At 36.7% G+C, this 26,916-nt stretch overlaps 1 protein-coding gene across 2 annotated transcripts in view; it reads left to right on the plus strand.

Moving 5' to 3' along the window:
- The first annotated feature begins 353 nt into the window (after positions 1-353).
- SNX2 (sorting nexin 2) overlaps positions 354-26,916 on the plus strand; it is a 53,203-nt gene continuing 26,640 nt past the window's right edge. For both annotated transcript variants that reach the window (XM_060143475.1, XM_060143476.1), the window contains exons 1-2: positions 354-493; positions 22,266-22,383. In XM_060143475.1, coding sequence (XP_059999458.1) covers positions 386-493; positions 22,266-22,383 — 226 coding nt within the window. In that variant the 5' untranslated portion in view covers positions 354-385. The remainder of the gene's footprint in view (positions 494-22,265; positions 22,384-26,916) is intronic.

Raw genomic sequence — 26,916 nt, forward strand, 5'->3', positions numbered from 1 at the left:
TCCAAGCCCAAAGACTGGTCCCCAAGCTCTCCCACTTCCTAAAGGAGATTTTAAAACTGGTAACGACAACAGAAATCGTTTGGCCTAGTCCTGCTAAGAAAGGGACGTGGCAATAAAAGTCCAAGATTCTTCCACAAAAGTCAGTACAGCAAGTGGGCGGTGAAAAGGTGGCCGCGACCCAGACGTGGAGGTGGAAGGAGAGGCAAACGGGCGGGGCTGAACGCGGCGCGCGCCGGGCGGGCGCAGTCTCGAGGCCGGGGGCGGGGCCGCGCGCGGCGGGCCGGGGAGGAGGGGGAGCACAGCGGCCCGCGCGCCAGCCTAGCCGTGCGTGCTCACGTGACGGGTCCGCGAGGTCCCGCTCGCGCAGTAGTCTGGGCGAGCGAAGATGGCGGCCGAGAGGGAGCCTCCTCCGCTGGGGGTCGGGAAACCCACCGACTTTGAGGAACTGGAGGACGGAGAGGACCTGTTCACCAGCACTGTCTCCACCTTAGAGGTGAGACCGCGTCGCCGTGGGTGCTGCGCTCCGTCGCTGCCGCGCGTCTCACCTTTCGGTGCCTTTGCCGTGCCCCGACTTGTCCCTCCCCACCCCCTGGGATTTGCAAGGACCTGGTTGGGGCGACACCTGTGACGCGGGCCCCACCTCGGGGACCTGTCATTGGGCTGGAGTTGGCCTGGGCGGCTAGGCCTGCTTAAGAGAGCAAACTGCGGGCCGGGGGGCCGACCTGAACCCCTGAGGGGCCGGGACCGGACAGAGCATCGCAGTGCCCTTTCCCCGTTCAGCTGGCCCTCGTCAGTGTCACTTGCACCTCTTCTTCCAGTGCAGAGAAGGTTTTGCCCTGGGTCCCCGCAAACCTCACCGCGCTGCCGGGCGACCTCCGCAGCCCCTTTTAAGAGGTGCTTGCTTTTCCCTTCCCAAGGAAGGGTGTGCCTCCGAAAGGGGAGAGCAGTGAAGAGAGTGCTCAGTGGCCGAGGCGCTGGAGGGAGCGTGTGGATGCACTTTTCCCGGTCCTGGCCCTTCATGGACTGCTAGTTCCCCTTGAGGGAGGTACCTGTTTTGGGCTGTTAAATAGGTAAATGCATTTGACCGGTCTTGGCTTGTCTTCTTTAGTTCTTAAGCTTTTTAAGGAACATAGTGTTGATAAAATATACAGTTGAAGGGAGGGAATAGTTCAGGAAACTGCTGGGCGGTGGGGGAGGTTTTTTTTTTTTTTTTAAGTTACCAGGGGAGAAATAAAAACAGATCCTCACTCCTTTTTCCTCTTTTCTCGCATGATCAGCGATCTCTGAAGCTAAGTCTTCCTGTTTTTGTCAAAGGAAACGCCCTCTATGAACTTAACTGTATTGGGCCTCCTGTATCCAGTTCATATTTGAATTGCTTTGCCTTTGATGAGCGCACACACACCTCATAGCCCAACTTTAAGTGTGTGTATGTGTATTAAAATATAAGCAAATTTCCCAGAGAATTGTTTATCTTGGGCTGTACTTCTTTATAAACTGCTTTTCAGTAAGCTTTCCTAGCTTGTTGAACTCTGCAGCAAATCAGTTGGAAATTACTGTAAAATATCCATTATTTGGCATTCACTTAGCTGAAACTGGAACTTCCGGCACCCGTTTTCGGTACTGACCACATTCTGCTAATTGTATATGCAGGTTCCTGCCCAAACCCCACCTGTCCTCAGGATTATATGCTTCTTGGGCCTAGGGATAGTGCCTTGATCATCTTTGTTTCCTCACAAAATCTTGACCATTGATTGTATTTAGCAAATTTTTGCTGAATTAATTGTCAAAACCAGCATCCCCTAAGAATTAGTAAAAATTAAAAAAAAAAAAGAATTAGTAAAAATTATCTTCCACAGCAAATTACATTTTGGGGCCAATATCCTTGTAGTCCTTTATGTATACTCTACAGCTACCTTAACACGTATTGAAAGTTAGTGTCTATGCATGATCCTAAGACCTGTATTCCTTGTGAGAGCTACAAAGGTTTTCCACCAGCAAGGATCAGAATAAACTTAATTAACATAGTTTAAACTAGAATATTGTGAACACTAAGCATTCTGTTTAATTGAAGTCTTTTAAAGTTGAGTAAAAGGAACTATAACTTACATTTCCCATTTGGATGGGACTTTTTAATAAGGTATTTGACTTTTCAGTAGAAGTCTACAGAATTTTGAGTATGAATAAATTTATTTTGGTTACTGCATTATGAAAACTTTTTAAAAAGTTGGTTTTGATTGTTTATCTAAACCCTTTATTTCATGAGACTCATTCAGGGTATTAATTTTAAGGTAGTATAACTGTGAGACTTAAAAATTCAGAAATTTTTTTTTTGCTTTTCAAACTATTTGGGGAAGGATATATAGCAGCGTTTATTAGTATACCAAAGCTTTTCTAAAGGAATGTTTTTTCAGTATGCCCCTTTTCTTTTGAATAGTGCTTCTCAAACTTCAGTGTGTAGGGGAAACCATAGGATTCTTGTTTAAAATGCAGATGCCTTTGCCTCACTAGAATCTGCATGTTTTATTAAGTGTTCTAGATCATTATTTTTCAAACATTATATATAAGTTACCTAGAGATCTTGTTAAAGCAAATTCTGATTCTGTAGGTCTGGGATAAGCGAAATTCTGCATTTTTAACAAACTCCTCACGACATTGCTTCTAGTCCCAAGGACAACAATGAGTTGCAAAGCCCCAGGTGATTCTGATACAGGTCATCTGCTTTGAATAGTTCTTACCTAAGCCGTAAATTGTAAGAAAGGCATAAAAATTAATGTCTGTTTAAAAAAAAAGTAAGTCAGAGTTTTAAAAATATTATGCATGTAGAAACTTTTTCATTTGAGGGCATTTGGAGGAAAAAAATCAGTTGAAATCCATATAAGTGAAAATCAAATTATACACAGCTTCCATGTCATAATTGTTAAGCTTGTAATGACTATACAACTTAGTGTATATGTATGCTATGAGTATGTTTTTATCCCAATATTAAACTTTCCTTTCAAAATTAAGAACAGTCACATAAAGCTATGTTCAGTAGCTAAAGCATATTTAAAACCCCTAGTGTATGTTTCTGTTGTGACTATGAAACAGGGTGGAGAAGGGCTGGCATGGGGGCAGGGAAGGGACTGAAAAGGGAAAATATCTGGCAAAAGCTTGTTCTTCTTTTGTACCTGAGAGGCTTTACATTGTTTAGGAATACCACTTTTACTGCCTTTTTTTTTTTTTAATGATATAGTCCTAAGCTTAAAAGGTGCTTGCCCTAAGGCAGCATGAAGTAGTAAGACAACACCTTAAAAAGGTCAGGAAATTTATATTATATGCCTGTTCTTTTTTTTTTCTTTATTGGATTATAGTTGATGTACAGTGTTGTATTAGTTTCACCTGTTCTTTTTTTAAACAGCTTTATTGAGTTATAATTCACGTACCATATAACTCACGCATTTAATATGTACAATTTTATGGGTTTTAGTATATTCACAGATACTACAACATTTTCATCACCTCAGAAAGAAACCTCGTACCCTCTCACCCCCATCCCCATTCCCTAAACTCCTCTGCTCCCAACCTTAGGCAACTACTAATTCACTTTCTGTCTCTATAGACGTCCCTATTCTAGACTTTATATGAATGAAATCATGTAACATGTGGTCTTTTGTGACTGACTTCTTTCACTTGGCATAATGTTTTCAAAGTCTATACTTAACTCTTTTTTATGCCTGAATAATAATCCATTGTATGGCTATACCACATTTTGTTTATCCATTTTGTCATTCATTGGACATTTGCATTGTTTCCCCATTTTGACTATTATAAATAATGCTGCAATAAACATTTGTGTACAAGTAGAATTGCTGGGTTATATGGTGACTCTACATTTAATCATTTGAAGAATTGCTGGAGTGGTTTCCCAAAATGGCCACACCATTTTACATTCCCACCAGCCATGTGTGAGGGAACCAGTTTTTCCACGTCCTCACCAACACTTGTTATTATTTGACTTTTTTATTCTATCCATCATAATGCATGTGAAATGGTTTCTAAGTGTGGTTTTGATTATATTTTCTTGAAGACATCTTTGCATATGCTTATTGGCCGTTTGTACATCTTTGGAGAAATGTCTGTTCAGAGCCTTTGCTCATTTTTCAGTTGGGTTATCTTTTTATTTTTTATTTTTATAAATTTATTTATTTTACTTTTGGCTGCATTGGGTCTTCGTTGCTGTGTGCAGGCTTTCTCTAGTTGCAGCGAGCGGGGGCTACTCTTCGTTGCGGGACACAGGCTTCTCATTGCGCTGGCTTCTCTTGTTGCGGAGCATGGGCTCTAGGTGCACAGGCTTCAGTAGTTGTGGCGTGCGGGCTCAGTAGTTGTGGCGCAAGGGCTTAGTTGCTCTGTGGCATGTGCGATCTTCCCGGACCAGGGCTCGAACCGGTGTCCCCTGCATAGGCAGGTGGATTCTTAACCACTGCGCCACCAGGGAAGCCCTGTCTTTTTATTTATAAGAATTTTTTTGTATATCGTAGATACAAGTTCTTTACCAGATACATGATTTGCAAAAATTTTTCTCCCACTCTGTAGATTGTCTTTTCATGTTCTTGACAGTGTTCTCTGAAGCACAAATTTTTAAAAAATTTGATGAAGTCCAGTTTATCTGTTTTTTATTTTGTTGGTCATGCTTTCAACATCATATATAAGAATCCCCTACCCAATCCAAGGTCATGAAGATTTATATCTGTTTTTTTTAAATTTATTAATTCATTCATATTAACAATAAACCTATTACGTGTCAGCATAAATCACATTTTTAACAGAAAATATATTTTCCAAAACAAGAGAAAATATGTGAGGAGTGGCATTGTTTTACATTAAGTTCTTTTTACATAAATTTACGTCACATTTTTTAATTCAAAAAGAAAGTCACAAAAATTATAATCATCCTCATCAGTTCACTCAGTCCCATGTAATTAATTTTTTTTCATCTTGATCTTTTGTTAGCACTTTTATGAATTCATCAGTTTTCCATTAGAGTTGTGAAAATGCTTATTCATTCAGTTCAGCAGTATAGTCAGTTACCAGAAACCTGTACTTGTCAGAGTCTTTTCCATGAATTCCATGAATATCTGTTTTCTTCTAAGAGTTTTATAGTTTTGGCTCTTACATTTAGGGGTTTGATTCGTTTTGAGTTAACTTTTGTGTATGGTATGAGGTAAAGTCCAACTTCATTGTTTTGCATGTGGCAATCCAGTTGTCACAGCACCATTTGATGAAAAGACTGTTTCTCCATTGAATGGTCTTGGCATCCTTTCTGAAAATTGGTTGACTGTAGATGTTTACACCTGGTTCTTGTACTAACCTCAAATCTTAAGGTCAGCTGAAGTTAAGTTGAGAACCACAGTTTCCCCAACACTGTCACATGATAGTTTATAGTGCATTTCAAATGAAATTTCCAGATGGGAGGTTCACAGGTCTTAGAATTCCTTTCCCACCATGTAACCCTATGCCATAATTGCTCAGAAGATACTGTACTTAGTTGACTTCAGTAAATACTTGAGTATTTACTCTCTACCATACTTTTTAGATGATAACAGGATTGCAGATATTAGCAAGATAATGCAAATCTTTGAGGACAGAAAATCTCCAGTGGAGAAGAAAGATATACAGAAAGCTCTGATACAGACAGACTGTGACTATATGATCTGAAAACACTGAAAGTACCAGTGAAATGGGAGCGATTCTAACTCCTATCAGCGTTCCTGACACATAGTAGATGAACAGTAAGTGTTTCTGTTGGCTAGGAAAAGCCATTGAGATGATAATATTTAAGAGAGACTTCAAAGGGTGGAATGAAATTTCAGTGTGGGAGAATGGCACGTGTCACTTAAGGTTCAGTCCATATTTTAGGGAACCATAAATAATTCTGAGTGGCTGAATATAGGATGTTACAGGTTAATGTGGTGAGATTGTGAACAGCTTTGAAATTTGTTTTGTAGGCACGTGAGAGCTCTGGAAGATTTTCAGGGCAGTAACATGATCACCTAGGAAGCTTAATGTGCTAGTGGTCTGAGGGATAAATTTGAGTGCGAGGTATCATTGGTAGGTTGATGAGCCAGAGGTTATTTTAAATCTGAGGTTAAAAGCCTCAAGAAGAAAAGTGCAAATAATAAAGGAGAGAAAGAAGTTGATGCAATAGCAGATTAAAAGATAGACATCTTAAGACTTACAATGTCTAGGGGAAGGAATTATAAGTTTATTTCATTTGGGAATAAGTTACACCAATGCAGATACTATCAGACAGCTAGAAATACTGGGTGGCTAGAGATACAGATTCAATACAATTTATTGAATGGTGACACTAAACCAAACTAGTTTAGTAGAAATCTAGTCCTTGCCCTTACGGAGTATATGAACCAACAGGAGTCAACATAATAAACACACCTGTGTGAACAAGCATCTGCAATACCAGGTGATATATGTGTAATTGAAATATGCACATGGTACAGAAATAGTATAGAAAACTGGAGTGACTTAATTGCATAGAGATGATCTTTGAAACCCTGAAAAGTGGGTGACATTATCAAGAGAGCAAGTAGAGTAAGACTAAAGAGTCTTTGGATAAAGAACTGAAGTTAGTATCTATTGTTCTAACACAACAGGTAGTAACAGCATATATCTTGTTTTCCTAATTCTGTCTTCTTTGGGTTGGCATCCAACTTTAAATGTTTTAATTTTTTTGAAAATTTCATTATGAATTACCTATGTTTAAGAGGAAAGACATTTCGTGACCAGGTATTTAAAGGCAACAGCATGGAAAATACTAGAAAGAGATTTATGACGAGGTATAACTCTAATTGACTACTTTCCCTGGAAGCCATTAAATATAAGGGTTTTGGAATGAACTATTTTTAGTGCCTGTAAAAAATGTTATTCTATGTAGTTGCTTGAGGCAGAGGTGCTCATTTTTTTTCAGTTTTTTCTTAAAAAGAATAATTTTATTTATTTATTTTTTTTGCCATGCTGCACGGCTTGTGGGGTCTTAGTTTCCTGACCGGGGATTGAACCCAGGCCCTCAGCGGTGAAAGCTCAGCGTCCTAACCACTGGACTGCCAGGGAACTCCCCAGATTTGTCCTTAATGTTATTTTTCAAATGCCCACTTTCCTATAAAATTGAACTCTGGTGTTTTTTTCCTGTGATGATGGTTTTTAGTTGTGATAAAATTTACCTCAGTAAAGTTCACTACCACCTCAATCAAGATATAGGACACTTCCATCACCTCCTAAAAATTCTCTCATGTAGTTAACGCCTCCCACTTGCAGCCTCTGGCACCCACTGATCTGTTTTTTGCCTATAGTTTTGTCTTTTCCAGAATTTCATATAAATGGACTCATATAAATGGAATTATATTTTTTATAAATAAAACAGTATGAAATTTCCTGAATGTAGCTTCTTTAACTTAACCTAAAGTATCTAATATTTATTGATGTTGTTGCATGTATCAGTAATTCATTCCTTTTTGTTGCTGAATTTAGTATTCCATTGTATTGTGTATCACAGTTGTTTGTTGTTGAATGTTTATGTTGTTTACAGTTTCGGGCATTAATGACTAGAAACGACATAAACATCTTATGTACAGATTTTTTTTTTTTTTTTTTTTTTTTTTTGTGATACGTGGGCCTCTCACTATTGTGGCCTCTCCCGTTGCAGAGCACAGGCTCCAGACGTGCAGGCTCAGCGGCCATGGCTCACGGGCCCAGCCGCTCCGTGGCATGTGGGATCTTCCCAGACCGGGGGATGAACCCGTGTCCCCTACATCGGGAGGCAGACTCTCAACCACTGCGCCACCAGGGAAGCCTTACGTACAGATTTTTGTATGAACGATTTTCATTTCCTTTGGGAAAATACTTAGAAGTAGGATTGCTGGTTGTATGGTAAATACATGTTTAACTTTCTAAGAGACTGCCAAACTTTTTGCCAGAAAGGTTCAAGGGAGATAAAGCATAGGGAGATGAAGTTAATTACTTTTAGTCTTGCAAGTTAATGGCTCTAGTAATGATATAACTCAAGTTATAATAATAACTAGTAATATAACCCAAGACCATGTCCATTAGGACAGTGTTCTCCAAGTCTGAGAATTGATAATATATGGTTTCATTAAAATGAAAGCATGATGTTTCAAGACAAAAGTATGTTATGGTATTTCCTCCCATCATAAAAGTTATTTTAATATTGAAGTTTTAGGGACTTTCCTGGTGGCGCAGTGGTTAAGAATCCGCCTACCGATGCAGGGGACACAGGTTCGAGCCCTGGTCCAGGAGATCCCATATGCCATGGAGCAACTAAGCCCACACACCACAACTACTGAGCCTGCACTCTAGAGCCTGCGAGACACAACTGCTGAGCTGGCATGCCACAACTGCTGAAGCTGCACGCCTAGAGCCTGTGCTCCGCAACAAGAGAAGCCACCACAATGGGAAGCCCACGCACTGCAACGAAGGGTAGCCCCCACTCACCATAACTAGAGAAAGCCTGCCTGCGACAACAAAGACCCATTGCAGCCAAAAATAAAATAAATAAGTACATTTCTTTAAAAATATATATTGACACTTTATTCCTATTCAAAGAGTCACACTTTGTATGTATTATTGAGTGTTTGAATCCTGAAGGCTAGTCTGAAGGAAACTAAGTGCCTCTGGATTTGCCTGTTTTAGTCTCTGGTCAGGTTTTCATTCATTTTATCTCTGAAATATAAAAAAATTGTAAAAGATTCTAAGAAAGAAAGAGAAAGAAGAAAAAGATAACTGCCAGACTGTTTTCTTCCATGATGGAGAATTCAGTTGTTCCACATCCTTGTCAGCACTTGTTAGTGTCAGTTTTATTTCAGGCAGTGGCACGCTTGGGGCTGGCATATACTGGCTTGAAAGAACTGATGTTTAAATTTTCAGGAATTTTGTAAACTGTTTAGTAAACAGCCATTGTTAAAAATTAAATTATATAAACATAAATAAATTATATTAAAAAAACAAAGGTAATAAATATATAAAGCTTGTCACTTCCTAATTACTATGTTTTACTAGTTTCTGTATTATGTCTATTGTATCTGTATGGTGGAAAGTAACATATCTTCCTCGCTCCACATTCAGTCGGGAGAAATCAGCCACAGAGGGTATGTTTATGCCACAGAAATAAGCAAAAGCTAAAATTCAGGGTCTTCTCTCCCAAAGACCTGATTGCTAAACATACACCAGCATACCAGTGATTTTTAGCCAGTCTAAAAGGTATGTATTGTTATCTAATTGTGGTTTTAATATACATTCCTTAATGGTTAATGAAGGTGTGTATCTTTTCACATACGTGTTCACTATCTGAAAATTGTCTTCTTTGGTGTGTTCTTTTGTATCTTTTAGCCATTTTAAAGTGGATTTCCTTATTGAGTTTTGAGAATTCTTCATGTATTCTGAATACACATCCTTTGCCAGATGTGTGTTTTGAAGATATTTTTTCCCAATCTGTGCCTTGTTTTATCCTTTTTTAATTGATAGCACTTCATATGTTACATATGAAATACTTGGCTAATATTAACACAAGGTCACAAAGGTTTTGCTTATGTTTTTTCTATAAGTTTTATAGTTTTAGCTTTTATATTTGGACTTCAGATTGATTTTGAGTTAATTTTCTTATGAGTTGAGGTTCTTTTTTTTTTTTTTGTGGTACATGGGCCTCTCACTGTTGTGTCCTCTCCCGTTGTGGAGCACAGGCTCTGGACACGCAGGCTCAGCAGCCATGGCTCATGGATCTAGCTGCTCCACAGCATGTGGGTTCTTCCTGGACTGGGGCACGAACCCGTGTCCCCCGCATCGGCAGGCAGACTCTCAATCACTGTGCCACCAGGGAAGCCTGAGGTTCATGTTTTTGAATATAAATATCTTGTTGTTCAACCACCATTTACTGAAAGATAATCATTTTACAGTTTGTTTTATGGCTCAGAATATGGTCTTCTGTGGTAAATATTATGTGTGCACTTGAAAGGAATGTATTTAGTCTGATATTGGGTGGAATGTTCTATAAATATTGTTAGTTGATAGTATTTTTCAGTACATGCAACAAACATCAGTGAATTTCAGATGTTTTATATTAAGTTAGAGAAGCTAGACTTTAAAAGTTTCTTCATTGGGTTGTCTTTGCATCTTTGTCAAAAATCAGTAGAGCATATATATTTCTGGACTCTGTTTCATTGATCTTTTGACTATCTTTTTGCCAGTTCTATGCTGTCTTGATTACCTTGATTAACTGAGTCTTGAAATCAGGTAGTGTGAATCCAGTGACTTTGTTCTTTTCAAAATAGTTTTGGCTATTCTAGTTCTTTTGCCTATCCATATAATTTTAGAATCTATTTATTGATTTCTATCAAAAATTCCTGCTGAGATTTTAATTGAGATTGTAATGAATCCATTAATTAGTTTGGGGGAGAATTAACATATTAACAATATTGAGCCTTTAAGCCATAAGTATACTATTTCTCTCTTTTTTTTTTTTTTCTTTTAGGTCTGTCTTGATCTTTTTCATCAGTGTTCATAGTTCTCAGCATACAGATCTAGTACATATTTTATTATTAGTTTTACCTATTTTATAGTTTTTTTGGTGCCTTTATATCTTCACATTTGCTCATTGGTGGCATATTTACCCTGTTTTCTGCAACTGTTGCTAAACATTCTAGTTCTAGTAGGTTTTTTTGTAGAACCTTTGGGATTTTCTATGTAAACAGTCATGTCTCTGATTAGAGTTTTATTTCTTTCCAATCTGTATGTCTTTCTTTTTCTTGTCTTAATGCACTAGTTAGAACCAATATTGTAATACTGCACAGAAATGGTGAGAGTGGGTATCTTTTCCCCTTTCGTGCTAATAGGAGGAAAATATTCATTTTTTTCTCCCTTAAATATGATTTGTTTTTTGGTAGATGACCTTTATTGGGTTAAAGAAGTTTCCTTCTATTTCTAGTTTTCTGACTTTTGTATCTCTGAATGATGTTGATGTTGGTGAATGAGTTTTCTGCATCTAATAAGATGTTCATATAATTCTCTTTAGTTTATTGATAAACTGGATTATATTGATTGATTTTCAAATGTTGACTAAACCTTGAATTCCTGGCATAAGCCCCACACAGTCATAATGTGTTTATACTTTTTATATATTGCTACATCCAGTTTGGTAGTGTTTTTCTGTTATTGTGTCTGTGTTTGTGAGAGATATTTGTGTGTCATTTTCTTTTACTCGTTATGTCTGATTTTGGTATCAGAAATGCTTACCTCATTAAATGAGTTGGAGAGTGTTTCCTCCTCTTCTATATTCTTGAAGAGGTTGTGTGGAATTAGTCATATGTCTGCCTTAAGTGTTGACAGAACTTGCTAGTAAAATCATCTGAACATGTTTTGTTTGCTGGACGATTTTTAACTTCAAATTCAGTGTTATCTGATAGATACAGAAGTATTTCTTCTTGTTGAACTTTGGTGATATGTGACTTTCAAGGAATTTGTCTGTTCAGTGTAAGCTGTGAAATTCATGGGCATAGGTTTTTCATAATACTCCATTATCCTATTACCATATCTGTGTAGTCTGGGTAATGCCCCTCCTTTTTCATTGCTTATATTGGTAATTTATGTCATCTTTTTGTTTGCTTATTTATTCATTCATTTTAATCATGCTAAAGGTTTGTCATTTTATTGGAATCTTTCCAAAGAATCCATTTTTGGTCTCTTGGTTTCTTGTTTATTTTTTGTTTTGTTTTTTAGTTTCATTAATTTCTTTCTGCTTGCTGTCTGTTTAGTTTGCTCTTCTGTTTTGTCAAGCTTTGATCATTGGTTTAAGACTTTTTTTTTTTGAGTGCTAGTATTTAGCTATGTATTTCGCTGTAAGCACCACTTTAGCTGCATCCCACAAATTTTGATACTGTGTTTTTGTTTTTATTCAATTTAAACTATTTTCTAGTCACAAGTTTCCCTTGTGATTTCCTGTTTGACTTATAGGTTATTTAGAATGTGCTAATTTCCAAAATTTGAGGATTTTCCAGATAGTTTTCTGTTGCTGATACAGGTTTATTTTATTAGTGTCAGAGAATGTTTTATGACTCCAGTTCTTTTACATTTGTTAAGGTTTGTCTGATGGCCCAGAATGTGATCTGTTATGGTGAACAGTTTGTGTACACTAGAAAAACATGTATATAGTCTAATGTTATTGTTGAAGTGTTCTCTAAATGTTAAGTCAAGTTGATTGATAGTATTTTCCAGGTCTTCTTTATCTTCCCTTATTATCTATTTATTGTATCAATTACTGTAATTTAGTATTATTATAATTTCTTGGTAAATTGATCCTTTTATCACATGATACCCCTCTTAATTGCTGATAATACTCCTTATTCTTAAGTTTATTTTATCTGATGTTAATGTAACACTCCAGCTCTTCTTTGGTAGCATGACATGTTTTTTCCATTCTTTTACTTACTTTTAACTTACCTATGTCTTTAAAGTAGGGTTTTATAGGCAGCATATTGTTGTGCATTGTTATTTTTGTACACAATATGGTCACTTCTGTCTTTTAATTGGGGTGTTTAGAATATTTACATTTAATGTGATTATTGGTGTGATTGCATTAGATCTAGCATTTTATTTGATTACTGTTTTTCTCTTCTGTTTTTCCCTCTGAAAACAGAGGGAAATACATACCTAAACATTTACAGTCCAATTAGAATTAATATTGTACTTTGACAAACAAAATTCAGAGCCTTACAACCATATAGGTCCATTTATCTTCCTTCTTTCATGTTGTATTTCTCATGTGTATTACATTTCCATTCATTGAAAACTTTACCATTGTTATAATTTTTGCTCTCATAGTTACACACATTTTAAATAACTTCTAAGAAAAGAAAAATGGTCTATTTTATTTCCACAGTTACCATTTCTTTGGTTCTTTTTTTTTTAAACATTTTTATTTATGTATTTATTTGCCTGCATAGGGTCTTAGTTGCGTCATGTGGGCTCTTTGTTGTGGCATGCGAGCTTCTCTCTAGATGCAATGTGTGAGCTCCAGAGCGTGTGGGCTCAGTAATTGTAGCACGTGGGCTCTGTAGTTGTGGTACGCAGGCTCCAGAGCACAGGCTCAGTTGTTGTGGCATGCTGGCTCTCTAGTTGTGATGCATGGGCTCCAGAGCCTGGGCTCAGTAGTTGCAGCACATGGCCTCTCTAGTTGTGGCACGTGGGCACAAAGGCTCTCTAGTTGTGGCATGCGGGGTCTAGAGCGCCCGGGTTTAGTTGCCCCACAGCATGTGGGATCTTAGTTCTCTGACCAGGGATTGAACCCATGTCCCCTGCATTGAAAGGTGGATTCTTAACCACGGGACCACCAGGGAAGTCCCACATCGCAGCCATTTTTAATAATGAGGCTGCATCTAGTTTTCTCTAAAGTTGTCCTATTTGGAGTTTTCATTTTTTTGGATTTGTAAATTAATGTCTTGCACCAAATTTGGAGAGTTTTTAGGCATCATTTCTTTAAATATTGTTTGGCATTGCTCTTTTTCTAGGACTTCAGTAACATGAATGTTAGACCTTTTTATACTGTTTCACAGATCCTTGGGGTTCTGTTCATTTTCTTCATTTCTTTTTTCCTCTCTATTACTCAGATTGGAGATTTCCTAATGATTTATCTTCAAGGTCACTAATTTTTTCTTTCAAGAACTGTAAAGGGTAAACTTTACCCTCCTGGTAAGGTAACAGATTAACTTGTTTTATGGTTGCTGGAAGTTGACGTGGTAAAGGACTTTCTTACTCAAAGCATAGCAAGTATCGGGTTAGCCAAAAAGTGCCTTCGGTTTTTAAGTAAAAATGAAAGACACACTTTTCATTTTCACCAAGAACTTTATTGAGCAACGTATTCACCCTTTTGTTCCACTACTTTCTGCCATTTTCTAGGCAACTTCATAATTCCATCTTCCCAAAACTTTTTGTCTTTTTGAGCAAAGAATTGTTCTAGATGCTTTTTTTGTGTGTGTGTGGTACGCGGGCATCTCACTGTTGTGGCCTCTCCCGTTGCGGAGCACAGACTCCGGACACACAGGCTCAGCGGCCATGGCTCATGGGCCCAGCCGCTCCACGGCATATGGGATCTTCCCAGACCGGGGCACGAACCCATGTGCCCTGCATCGGCAGGCGGACTCTCAACCACTGTGCCACCAGGGAAGCCCTGCCTATTTTTTACTTTTAGATCATTGTTTCTGTATTCTATCCAGAGCTTTTAGTGTTAATCAGTGGGAGAAAGAGGATTAGGTGGGCTTCTTTAGTCTTCCTTGCAATCCAAAGCACTAATTGTTTTGTTTTGTTTTTGTTTTTTTGTGTTTTTTTTGAAGAGATATTAGCAACCTTGAAACTTTTAATAAAAATAATCTCTAGAAAACTACTAAATGATGATATAGGGGAAGAAAAGAATATATATTTATTAAAAACACTGATGTCTCCTTATTTCCTGTCTCAGACAACTATAATTCTGATCACCCAGAAGCTGTTACTGTACCCTTCCACCATCACTTTCTTGTTTGATGGACCACTCTCTCCTTACTCCTTTCCATCCAGTGGAGAACAACTCTTCCTGAACTCACTAGGAAACTGAAGGAGACATGGAGAGGCAGGGGCAGAGATAAGTGAGTCCTGAGAGCCTTTAATGAGTGACTGCTCCATGACTGCTCTGTGAGCAGTGGAGCAGGGCACTCCATGCTGCTGATGGATGGGCACCAATAGAAAGTGCATGCCTCATAGTCTCCCCACAGTGGGGTGACTGCTGCCACCACAGCCATTACTGGAGTTGCTCACCCGTCCACACCATTCCCATCTTGTTCTCCACTCTCAGGCACTGAACTATGATATAAAAGAGTCCTTTTTGTTACATCAACATGCCAGTTTTTCATTCTCTGACTTTGATGTCAGAGAAAAATGAATACCCAAGATATTAGAGTAGTATAAACATTCAGTTATGATAATGCGTTATAGGTTGTTAATAGTCTACATGTATTATAATTATGGACTGCATTACAATTTTTACTTTGAATAGACATATCTATTTTAGAGAATTGAAGAGGGAAAACGTAGTTTCTTTTTGTTATTCAGATATTTAGCATTTCTGTTGCTTTTCCTTCATTCATTGTTTCCTCTTGTATCATTTTTCTTAAGCGTAAAGAATTTCCTTTACTGTTTTTTTTAGACCTGGTTTATTGATGGAGAATTATCTTATTTGTGCTTCATCTGAAAACTGTTTTACCTTTATTCCTGAAGGATATTTTTGCTGTTTATAGATTTGTGCGTAGACAGTTCTTTCTTCCATCACTTTGAAAGTATTCTTAGACTGTTTTCTTAGTCTTTGTGTTTCTGCTGAGAAATCTATGGTCATTTTAATTGGTGTCGCCCTGTAAAAATGGTTTTTTTTCTCTCAATACTTTCATTTGTTTCTCTAATACTTTTATTTTTAGCTGTGTGATGATGTGTGTAAACATAGTTTTCTCTGGTTTTATCCTCTTTGAGGTTTGCTCCTATAAATTTATGTCCTTCAACTTCAGGAATTTTCAGCCATTTCTTCTATAAATATTTGTGCAAAAATTTTTCATCTGTCCAGGAACTTCAGTGACATGAGTGTTAGACTTTTTGATATTATCTTACAGGCTCCTGAGGCCTTGTTCATTTTTTTTTTAATATTTACTTTTTTATTTATTTGGCTGCATCGGGTCTTAGTTGCGGCATGCAGGATCTTTTGTTGTGGTGCACGGGCTCAGTAGTTGCGGCACAAGGGCTCTCTACTTGTGGCACACAGGCTCTAGAGCACGTGGGCTTAGTTGCCCTGCAGCATGTGGGGTCTTAGTTCCCCAACCAGGGATCGAACCCGTGTCCCCTGCATTGGAAGGCGGATTCTTAACCACTGGACCACCAGGGAAGTCCCCCTTGTTCATTTTATTCAACTTTTGTTTCACCGTTATTCAGATTTGATACTTTATGTGGATTTATTTTCAAGTTCACTGACATTTTTTTCTGTCATCTTCAGTCTTTTATTGAACCCATTATGCGAACTTTGTGTGTGTGTGTGTGTGTGTGTGTGTGTGTGTGTGTGTGTGGTACGTGGACCTCTCACCGCTGTGGCCCCTCCCATTGCGGAGCACAGGCTCCGGACACACAGGCTCAGCGGCCATGGCTCACGGGCCCAGCCGCTCCATGGCATGTGGCATCCTCCCAGACCGGGGCACAAACCCACGTCCCCTGCATCGGCAGGTGGACTCTCAACCACTGCGCCACCAGGGAGACAACTTTTTACTTTAGATAATTTTTTTCAGTTCTGAAATTTTCCTCTTTTTTTTGGTAGCTTCTGTTTCTTTGCTGTGAACATCTTTCTCTCATTCACTTCATATGTATTTACCTTTGTCTCATGGAGCATAGTTAGAAAAGCTTTTAAAAGTTTGTTTGATTAATACTTCGAACATCTGAGCTGTTTTGGGGTTGGGATCTGTTGATTGTCTTTTCTCTTGAGATTTGGTCACAGGTTCATTACACAGGCATTAAATTATAGCAGTGAGTTGAGACTGACTATTTTTAAAGTTGCGTTTAGTTTTTACAAATTTTGGTGTTTTGTTTTTTCAAAGTTATTATCAAGCAAGTTTAAGAAATGCAAAAAGAAGTCGAATTAGGTGATTTTAGATTTAGAAATTGTGAAATAGTAAAATGTATAGGTAAAAAAAAGAGACTGTTATAGCAATTCTGATATACTTCTCATTAAATAGACAAAAAAATGGTACTCAAGGAAATTTATGTAACCATAGACAAGTTAGTGTGCAGGCAGAACTACAGATGATCTCCAGGAAATTTTGGTATTCAAAAATAAAATCTTTGTTCAAAATGAAGTTGAGGGTACAGGTATATTATATGTAGGTCCTTAATGCCTGTATCTTATTCAAAACAAGTACAGTTCTCCCTCAGTATCCACAGGGGATTGGTTCCAGGACATCCCACAGATACCAAAAATCCCTTTTATGGAAGTCTCTTATATAAAATGCCATAGTATTTGCATATAATCTATATACAATCTCTCCCATATATTTAAAATCATTTCTAGATTATTTATAATACCTATGTCAATGTAAATGTTTGTAAATAGTTGTAAGTACAAGGTAAATGCTGTGTAAGTGGTTGCTGGTGTGTGGCAAATTCCAGTTTCGCTTTTTGGAACTTTCTGGAATTTACTTTTTTAATATTTTCAATCTTCAGTTGGTTGAATCTGTTGGAACCCCAGAAACAGAGGGCCAACTGCTGAAAACATTTATTTTTAATGAGTAGTGTCAGGAAACCGGGTCACATGTGTAACTATTTCTCTTATATAATGGCATATTAAAAGCATCTTTCTGTGTCAGTAAATGCCACTCTGCTACTACATTGTTTGAAAAATAGACTCCTTTTTAGAGCAGTTTTAAGTTCACAGCAAAATTGAATGGAAGGTATAGAGATTTCCCATATAATGCCCCTACACATGCATTTTCCTTCATTATCAACATCCTCCACCATAGTGGTACTTTTGCTACAATTGGTGAAACCACTTTGACACATCATAATCACCCAAGATCCATAGTTTACATTAAGGTTCACTTAGTATTGTACATTCTCTGGGTTTGGACGAACGTATAATGATATGTGTTCACTGTTACAATATCATACAGAGTAGTTTCACTGTCCTAAAAATCCTCTCTGCTCTGCCTGTTCATCCCTTCCTTCCCCCAACCCACTGATCTTTTTACTATCTCCATAGTTTTGCCTTTTCCACAGTGTCATATAGTTGTAATTATACAATATGTGGCTTTTTCAGACTGGCTTCTTTCACTTAGTAATATTTAAGTTTCTTCTGTATTTTTTCATGGTTAGAAAGCTCATTTCCTTTTAGTTTGAATAATATTCCATTGTCTGGATGTACTGTAGTTTATTTACCATTCACCTACTGAAGAACATCTTCATTGCTTCCAAGTTTTTGCAATTATGAATAAAGCTGTTGTAAACATTATGTGCATGTTTTTGTATGGGCATAAGTTTTCAGCTCCTCTGGATGAATACTAAAGTTCACGTTGCTGGAATGTATGATAAGAGTATGCTCATCTTATAAAAGTACTGCCAAATTGTCTTCCATAGTGGCTGTACCACTTTGCATTCCCACCAGCAGTGAACAAGAGTTCCTGTTGCCGCACATCCTCATCAGCATTTGGTGTTGTCAGTGTTTCAAATTTTGACTACTTTAATAGGTATATAGAATGTACCACTATGAGGTATAACGGTGTTTCATTGTTGTTTTAATTTGCATTTCTCTAATGATATATGATGTGGAACATGTTTTTATATGCTTATTTGCCATGCATTTATCTTTGGTGAAGTATCTTGAAGGTTTTTGTCCTGTTTTTAAACCGAGTTGTTCATTTTCTAATTGTTTAATTTTAAGAGTTCTTTGTATATTTTGGATCACAGTGCTTTATCAGCTGTGTGTTTTGCAGATATTTTCTCCCAGTCTACACCTTGTTTTTCCATTTTCTTGACACTATCTTTTGCAGAGCAGAAGTTTTCATTTTAATTTTAGTGGAGTCTGTCTTATCAAGTCTTTCTTTCATGGATTGTGCCTCTGTTGTATCTAAAAACTCATTATGAAACCCAAGGTCATCTGGATTTTCTCCTATGTTATCTTCTAGAAACTTTATACTTTTGTGCTTTACGTTTAGGTCTGTGATCCATTCTGAGTTGATTTTTGTGAAGGGTGTAAGGTCTGTGTCTAGATTCTTTTTTCACATGTAGATTTCCAGTTGTTCCAACACTATTTGTTGAAGAGACTAATTTTTCTCCATTGTATTGCCTTTGATCATTTGTCAAAAAATCAACTGGCCATATTATGTGGATCTATATCTGGGCTCTCTATTCTGTCCCATTAATCTGTTCTTTTACCAGTACCACACTGTGTTGATTATTGTAGCCTATGGTAAGTCTTGAAGTCAGGTAGCTTCAGTCCTCCCATTTTGTTCTTCTCCTTCAGTAATGTCTCTTCTGGGTTTTTTGCTTCTCCGTGTAAACTTTAGCATCATTTTATTGATAGTCACAAAATAACTTGCCGGGATTTTGACTGGTATTGCATTGAAGCTGTGGATCAAGTCAAGAAGAACTGACATCTTGACAATATTGAATCTTCCTATTCATGAATATAGAATATCTCTTCATTTATTTAGTTCTTTAATTTTGTTCATTAGAGGTTTTTAGTTTTTCTCATATGGATATTGTATTGATACATATTTTGTTAGATTTATTCCTAAGTATTTAGTTGTTTTGGGTGCTGATGTAAATGTTTTTTTTTTTAATTTCAAATTCTGTTTGTTTGTTGCTGGTATATAGAAGTGATTAACTTTTGTATGTTAACCTGTATCCTACAGCTTTGCTATAATTGCTTATTAGTTCTGGGAGCCTTTTTTGTCAGTTCTTCTGGATTTTCTACTTAGAGGATCATGTCATCTGTGAACACAGTTTTATTTCTTCCCAATCTATATACCTTTTATTTCCTTGTTTTGTCTTATTGCATTAGCTTGGACTTGCAATATGATGTTGAAAAGCAGTAGTGACAGGGGGGATCCTTGCCTTGTTCCTGATCTTAGTGAGATAGCTCTGAGTTTCTCATTAAGTGTGATGTTAGCTCTAGGTTTTTTGTAGCTATTTCTCAAATTGAGGAGGTTCCCCTGTATTCCTAGTTTACTGAGAGCTTTTATCATGAATGGGTGTTGGAGCCACTCTGCTACATTTTTATGTAGCTGTGCTTTAGGGTATTTCAAACCTTTCAGTATTATAGACAATCTGGTTGACAAACTTGTGGCCAGTTCTTACACATATTTGTAATTATTTTCTTAGAATTCAGTTAACAGATAGTCATTGAGTGTTTGCAGCCGGGAACCTGATAAAAAGTAATAAGCAAAATAAGACATTCTTCTTTCCTTATAGAATTTGTAGTCTATAAACAGATAATAATTATAATATAGTGTGGTAAGAGAAATTATGGCAAAAGAAATAGACATGCTGTGGAAGCATATATATCACTCACCTAACCAGACTCAGCTAGAGATGAGATTGAGGTGGTCAGGAACATCTTCTAGACGAAGCTTATAATAAAAGCTTATTTGTTTCCAAATTTCTTCAAGAAAAAATGCTAAGGTAAATAGAGGCATACCTTTGTGAGAGTTTGGTCTATAAGCATGAGCTCCTGAGAGAGAAAAAACCGCTTTTTAAAATTTTCCCATAAGGAATTTAAACTGTTTTTGAAAGCTCTTAAGAAATGTCCTCATGCTGAAGAGGATAGTTTACTCAAAAAGCTGATCAGAAAATCTTATGAATTAGGAGTGGCCTTAAAAGATTATTCATCCTTGGGGACTTCCCTGGCGGCGCAATGGATAAGACTCCACACTCCCAGTGCAGGGGCCCCAGATTTGATCCCTGGTCAGGAAACTAGATCCCACAGGCATGCTGCAACTAAGACCTGGTGCAACCAAATAAATAAGTAAATATTAAAAAAAAAAGAAGAAGAAGAGACATGTCTCGGTGTTCCCTAGACAGTGTTTAAAAAAGAAAAATTATTCATCCTACAAAAAATTTACTAATCATAAAACAAAGTTGATAATTTACCCTTACTAAAATTAAGAACTTCTATTCATCAATACCTACCATTAAGTAAGTGGAAAGGCATTAAGTACGGACTGGGAGAAAAATATTTGTGATACATATCTCACAAAGAACTTGTATCTAGAACATGTAAAGAATTACAAATCAATAGGAACAATAGAAAAAAATAGGGAAAATATTTGAAGAGACCCTTCCCAAAAGAAGATATCCAAGTGTCCGTTAATCATATGAAAAATTGCTCAGCATCATTATTCATCTGGGAAATGCAAATTCAAACCACAAAAGATACACTCTACACCCTCCATAATCGCTAAAACGAAAAAGATGGAATATAGTAAAGTGTTAACAAGGGTGTGGAGCAACTGAAATTTTCATATATTACCGGTGGGAGTATAAATTAAATAACCACTTTAGAAGAATGTTTAGTGATATCTTCTAAAGAACATTCACCTACCCTATGATCCAGGTATTTCACTCCTAGGTACATACCAAACAGACATTTGTTCACTGTTTGCTAAAAGATATATGTACTAGAAAGTTTATACAGTGCTATTGGTAGTGGTATAAAACTGATAATGAAATTTGAAAACCCAAATGCCCATCAACAGTAGAATGGATCAATTGTGATGTATTTACACAGAAACGAAAATGAGTGTCCTATTATTACATACAATAATATAGAAGAATCTCGTATATATCACATTAAGATTAAAAAACCAAATACACAACAATATATTTTGTATGATTCCAGCTCCATGAAGAGTGAAAACAGGAAAAACAAATCCATGTTGATAGAAGCCTGGGTGGAGAGAGGGTAAAGAATGGGAGGGAGCATGAGTGGAGCTTCTAGAGTTGATGATAATATTCTCTTTCTTGATCTGGGTGCTGATTACACAGGGATGTTGGGTTTGTAAAAATATCTAGCTGTGCACTTTTGACATATTCAACTTCCTTTTTGTTATTTTTTTAAAAAAAATAGTATTGGTTTTAACTATTACTATAAGAAAACTGTGATAAAACTAAAAGCTTTACAATCTTCATTCCATTTTGCTGACCTTTGTACTTTAAAAAGTACAAAAATAGTCCCTTAGCTTAGTTGAAATGTAAATATTTGGGGGAGGGCATATTTTTAGTTTGAAACTATAGAAATTTTAGAATAATTGTAGTCTCAATTTAACTACTGTTAAAGCTTCCTCTTACAGTAAAGTGGAACTTCTTACTCATGCAACATGTTTTCAAGATATGATATTTATTATTATGTCATAATATTATATACTATGTAAATCATTAAAATTTGTTTTTGTTAATTATAAGTCAACATGGCAAATTAGTGTATTTAACTGGGTGACTAGAGAAGATTTTATTTTTAAATCTTAAGTGACTTCTTATTAAGAAAGGAGAAAGTGAGTAAAAGTATGTTTTTGATTCATTCTTACCCTCAAAGGAGGAACTATAAATAGCTGTTCGTCTTCTTTTCTTATCAAGAGAATATTCTATTTCTGTAGTGTATAGTGATATAACAGACAAACATGGCAATCCATTGTCAATTATTGTTTTTTTAACAGTCAAGTCCATCATCTCCAGATCCAGCTAGTCTTATTACAGAAGATATTAGTACGAACTCCAATGGTCCAAAACCTGCAGAAGTTGTGCTGGATGATGACAGAGAAGACCTTTTTGCAGGTAATTATAAGTATCTTTATTTTTTAAAAAAATAATTGTCAATTATAGCATATATTCTGTTAGAAAATATTCTCTAAAGCAGAACTGACATTTTGTATTTGTATTAATGGTAGCTCTTCTTGTTACCAACTGAGGAGAATAGGAAATTTCAGTTAATTTGCTTTGTGAAAAATAAAGACTGTTGAAAGAAGCACAAATGTGATCCTTTCTGGTTTTAAGCATGTGAAAATAAGTCACACTAATAATTTGATTATTTTGATCAGTACTTGGACTCAAACAAATGGTTGTGGCATTCATACTTTGAGAAATAGCAAGTGATTATATTTTCTTATTACTTACAAGTTGTCACAAAGCAAAATTAAACTCTGGACTTAAAAATCACTTAATTTAGAGACTTCCCTAGTAGCGCAGTGGTTAAGAATCCGCCTGCCAATGCAGGGGACATGGGTTCGATCCCTGGTCCGGGAGGATCCCATATGCTGTGGAGCATCTAAGCCCGTGCACCACAACTACTGAGCCTGCGCTGTAGAGCCCGCAAGCCACAACTACTGAGCCCGCCTGCCACAACTACTGAAGTCTGCACGCCTAGAGCTTGTGCTCCACAACAAGAGAAGGCACCGCAATGAGAAGCCCATGCACCGCAAGAGAGAGTAGCCCCCGCTCTCCACAACTAGAGAAAGCCTGTGCGCAGCAATGAAGACCCAATGCAGCCAAAAATAAATAAATAAAATTTTTTTAAATAAAAAAATAATTTAAAACAATCAATTTATAGTCTACATATATTTGAAATCTGTTTTAATAAAATGCTTCAGTATTTACCACATGTTCCATTTTGATTGAATTTTAGGTGAGTAAATTGATATTTCAGGAATTTATTTTTGATATGGGGGCAGGATTTGGTGTAGTCCATTCTACCTTTTAAAAAATTGGACTCTTTAAAACAGTTATCTGTTTTAAGATTAAAATTTAGGTACAAATTAATGTTTGGATATTAAAAAGCAAAATCTTCCTTAGAATTAGTGACACAAATAATTAAAATAGTAAATCTTTGTGTATTTAAGAGCTTAATTTACCTAAACTGGCTTTCATGAGTGAAAACTTAATAATACATCCTCAGCTTTTATAGTGGTTGAATATTCAAACCATTCTGTATTTTTTTTGGCTGCGTTGGGCCTTCATTGCCGCACGAGGGCTTTCTCTAGTTGGGGCGAGCGGGGGCTACTCCTTGTTGTGGTGCTGTGGCTTCTCTTCTTGTGGAGCATGGGCTCTAGGCGCATGGGCTTCAGTATTTGCGGCACACGGGCCCTAGAGTGCACGGGCTTCAGTAGTTGCAGCACACAGGCTCAGTAGTTGTGGTGAGCAGGCTTAGTTGCTCCGCAGCATGTGGGATCTTCCTGGACCAGGGATCGAACCCGTGTCCCCTGAATTGGCAGGCGGATTTTTAAACACTGTGCCACCAGGGAAGTCCTGGCAGGCAGATTCTTAAGCACTGCACCACCAGGGAAGTCCCCTACAAATATGTTTAAAGATACAATCCTCCATCACAGAGGTCCATATAATTTCCTGCTTGATATATGAAAAGTTTTCACTGCAGATAAATTCATGTATTTTATGAATTCACGTCAGAAAGTTAAAAATGTGATACCAAATTCCAATCATTTTCCTACCCCCACCCCCCCTTTTTTTGTAGCTGCCTTACAACTTAGAGTATCATGATAGTTAACCAAAGTTGTAATATTCCTTTTTCTTTCCTTTCATGGACTTTTTTCCAGGCAGTCCTTAAAAGTTTTTTCATGGCATTTATGTTTTAATCTGAAAGATGACACAAGTTCTTTCTCTGCTAAGTAGGTGCTAATCTAAAATTGTGCCTATTCCTCTAATAGTAGAGGGTCATACATAGAACGCTTAGATTATCCATTTTATTAAAGGATCTTTCACCTTTAAGTCTCAGAATTCTGTTAATGAGTGTGCTGAAACTCTAAAAACAGAACTGTGTATGTGTGTTTGTGTAAGGAAAGAGGGTTTTCTTGTTTACAGTGTGCCCAGCTGATCAGTTCGCCACATGCGGATTGTACAGTGATATTTGCCTACTAAGCTTGATTAGAAAAATCTTTTTTTGTGTTTTAGTCTACCTAGTGCAGCCTATACTAAATATAATGATACAAATATGGTCAATGTCAGTGTTTGTTTTGTTTGTCTTTGTTTTTAAGGAGAGACATGGACTAAGCAGTAAAAATAGTTATTTGTTTCTTTTGTTTCTTTTGTTTATGCTTTATCTTTCGTCTTAAACTCAGCTGCATTTCATAATGACATCATTAGGTGTTCTAAGACATGTATCAGAGGAGAAACTATAGGTATTGCTCTAGTGATTTAGCCATTTGGTTTTAAAACCATAAGATTAGATTGTAATTGGTATGTATGCTCATGTATTTTGGGTAGCATTTCAAATACTATTATGTCAGAAGTGGTATTAGAAAAAGTTCAAGTGTGACTTTTGTTACTGTTACTAGCTTACTTACAGAGTGTTCACCAAATATGGGTGACTACAGAGCCCCTTTCCACCATTACTTACATCCTGCACTAAGCTACACTGAACATACTAGGAAACTGTCCTAGAAGAATAAGGGAGGGTGAGCAAATTGCCAATATTGAAATTGTCCTAGACTTTTAGAATTGTTTCTGCCAGGGTATTTAGCTTATTTCACTTACACTTTTCAGCAAATGATACCAAATCTAAGTTTAATGAGTATTCCTTTGTTTAAAAAATTCTCTGGTGTCTCTGGTATGAGTGAAATATTACTTAGCTGACATTGACATAATCAGTTTATACTTATCTGCAAAGTATCTCTTCCAAGGAAATGCTAATCTTTGTACTTATATATGGGGCATTTTATGGAATCTTTAGGTCTGGTTTTAATTAATTTTTGTTAATTTGTAGTATGTTAGATCACTTTTACTAAAATAATTTTTCATGGGAAGAATTTAAAGCAAATTGTGCATTGGTCTGCTGAACCTAAGTCTCTATCCATTTTATTTTCTTTTTTAAAAAAATTTTTACTTATTTTTTTTATTGAGGTATAGTTGATGTACAATATTGTGTAAGTTTCAGGTTACAACATAGTGATTCACAATTTTTAAAGTTTATACTCCATTTATAGTTATAAAATATTGGCTGTATTCCTTGTGCTGTACAGTATACCCTTGTAGCTTATTTATTTTATGCATAGTAGTTTGTACCTCCTAATCCAAGAGGTAAGATACCACTTCAGGTAAATAACATGTTACTAGTGATATACTTTTTGAGGTATTAAAATGACTCACTATCATTACTACCTTCCCAAACCTCAAGGAATGTAGGAAACTCAGGTTAGAAACGGCTGATCTGATCCTGTTTCCTTTATACTCCTGCCTGCCTTTTCCTGGTAGCATTCTATAAACCAACAGATTATCATTTTGGCCACTGATTGTAATTTTCACTTTTCTGGCTTTGCTTTTAGCTTATGCTGTTATGGTTGACTCCTGAACAGTATGAGTTTGAACTGCTCGGGTCCACTAATGTGCATTTTTTTAAATTAGCAGATACTGCAGTACAGCTTGATCTGAGGTTGACTGAATCCAAGGATGTGGAACCTCGAATACAGAGGAGCCACATATATGGAGGGCCCAACTATACGTTATACTCAGATTTTTGACTGTGTGGAGGGTTGGCAGCCCTAACTCCCGCGTTGTTCAAGGGTCAACTGTATTTCATTTTCGTGGAATGCTTCCCTCATTTTTTCTCTAAACTCATTCAGATCTTCTCAATTCGGTTTCATAAAATATTCCTCATTTTCCCAGCCTAAATTATTCTGTCCCACTTAACTCAAATTATAGCGTTTATTCTTTAGTTCATACAGCAATTAAATGTCTTGTAATTTTCTTTTTCTCTTGGCTGTTATTTTTCTTTTATTATTATTTAACATTCCACATGCTTATGTCTTATTTTCCCAACTAGATTATAAACTCCCTGAGGGCAGGTATGATATTTTACATTTCTTTATGGTTCTCCATTGCATTTAGCACATGTTACATAGTTTGTAGACATTCAGTTTATCGATTTGATTTGTTTTTAAATATATTTAATTTTAGATTTTTCAAATGAACGAACACTTTAAATGAAAACCTAGGCACCTGTTTGTTTTGCGTCGTATTTGTGTATTCAGCTAATATCCAGTAATCTTTAGTGGTTAATTGCTTTAGATTACTAACATTGTGGACTTTCCATAACAAAGTTTTAATCCCAGTTGGGATAGTTCCGGGCAGTTTTCTGCCATGAAATTTGTGTTCATATGTATAAAGGAATAGTAATGTTAGCCTGAATACAAGATTTTGGAAGGTAAGTTACCACACGTATTAGATATATTACAGATCCAAACACAAATGAATGTGGAATTATCCACGTCATTGCTTTCCTACTGGCTTTATCCCTACCACTAGTATAGACAGTTATGCTGACTTACTGGGATTCTTCCTAAAATCAACAAAGTCACTGTT

This window comes from Lagenorhynchus albirostris, chromosome 3 (assembly GCF_949774975.1).
Source record: "Lagenorhynchus albirostris chromosome 3, mLagAlb1.1, whole genome shotgun sequence".
In the NCBI taxonomy this organism is placed as follows: domain Eukaryota; kingdom Metazoa; phylum Chordata; class Mammalia; order Artiodactyla; family Delphinidae; genus Lagenorhynchus; species Lagenorhynchus albirostris.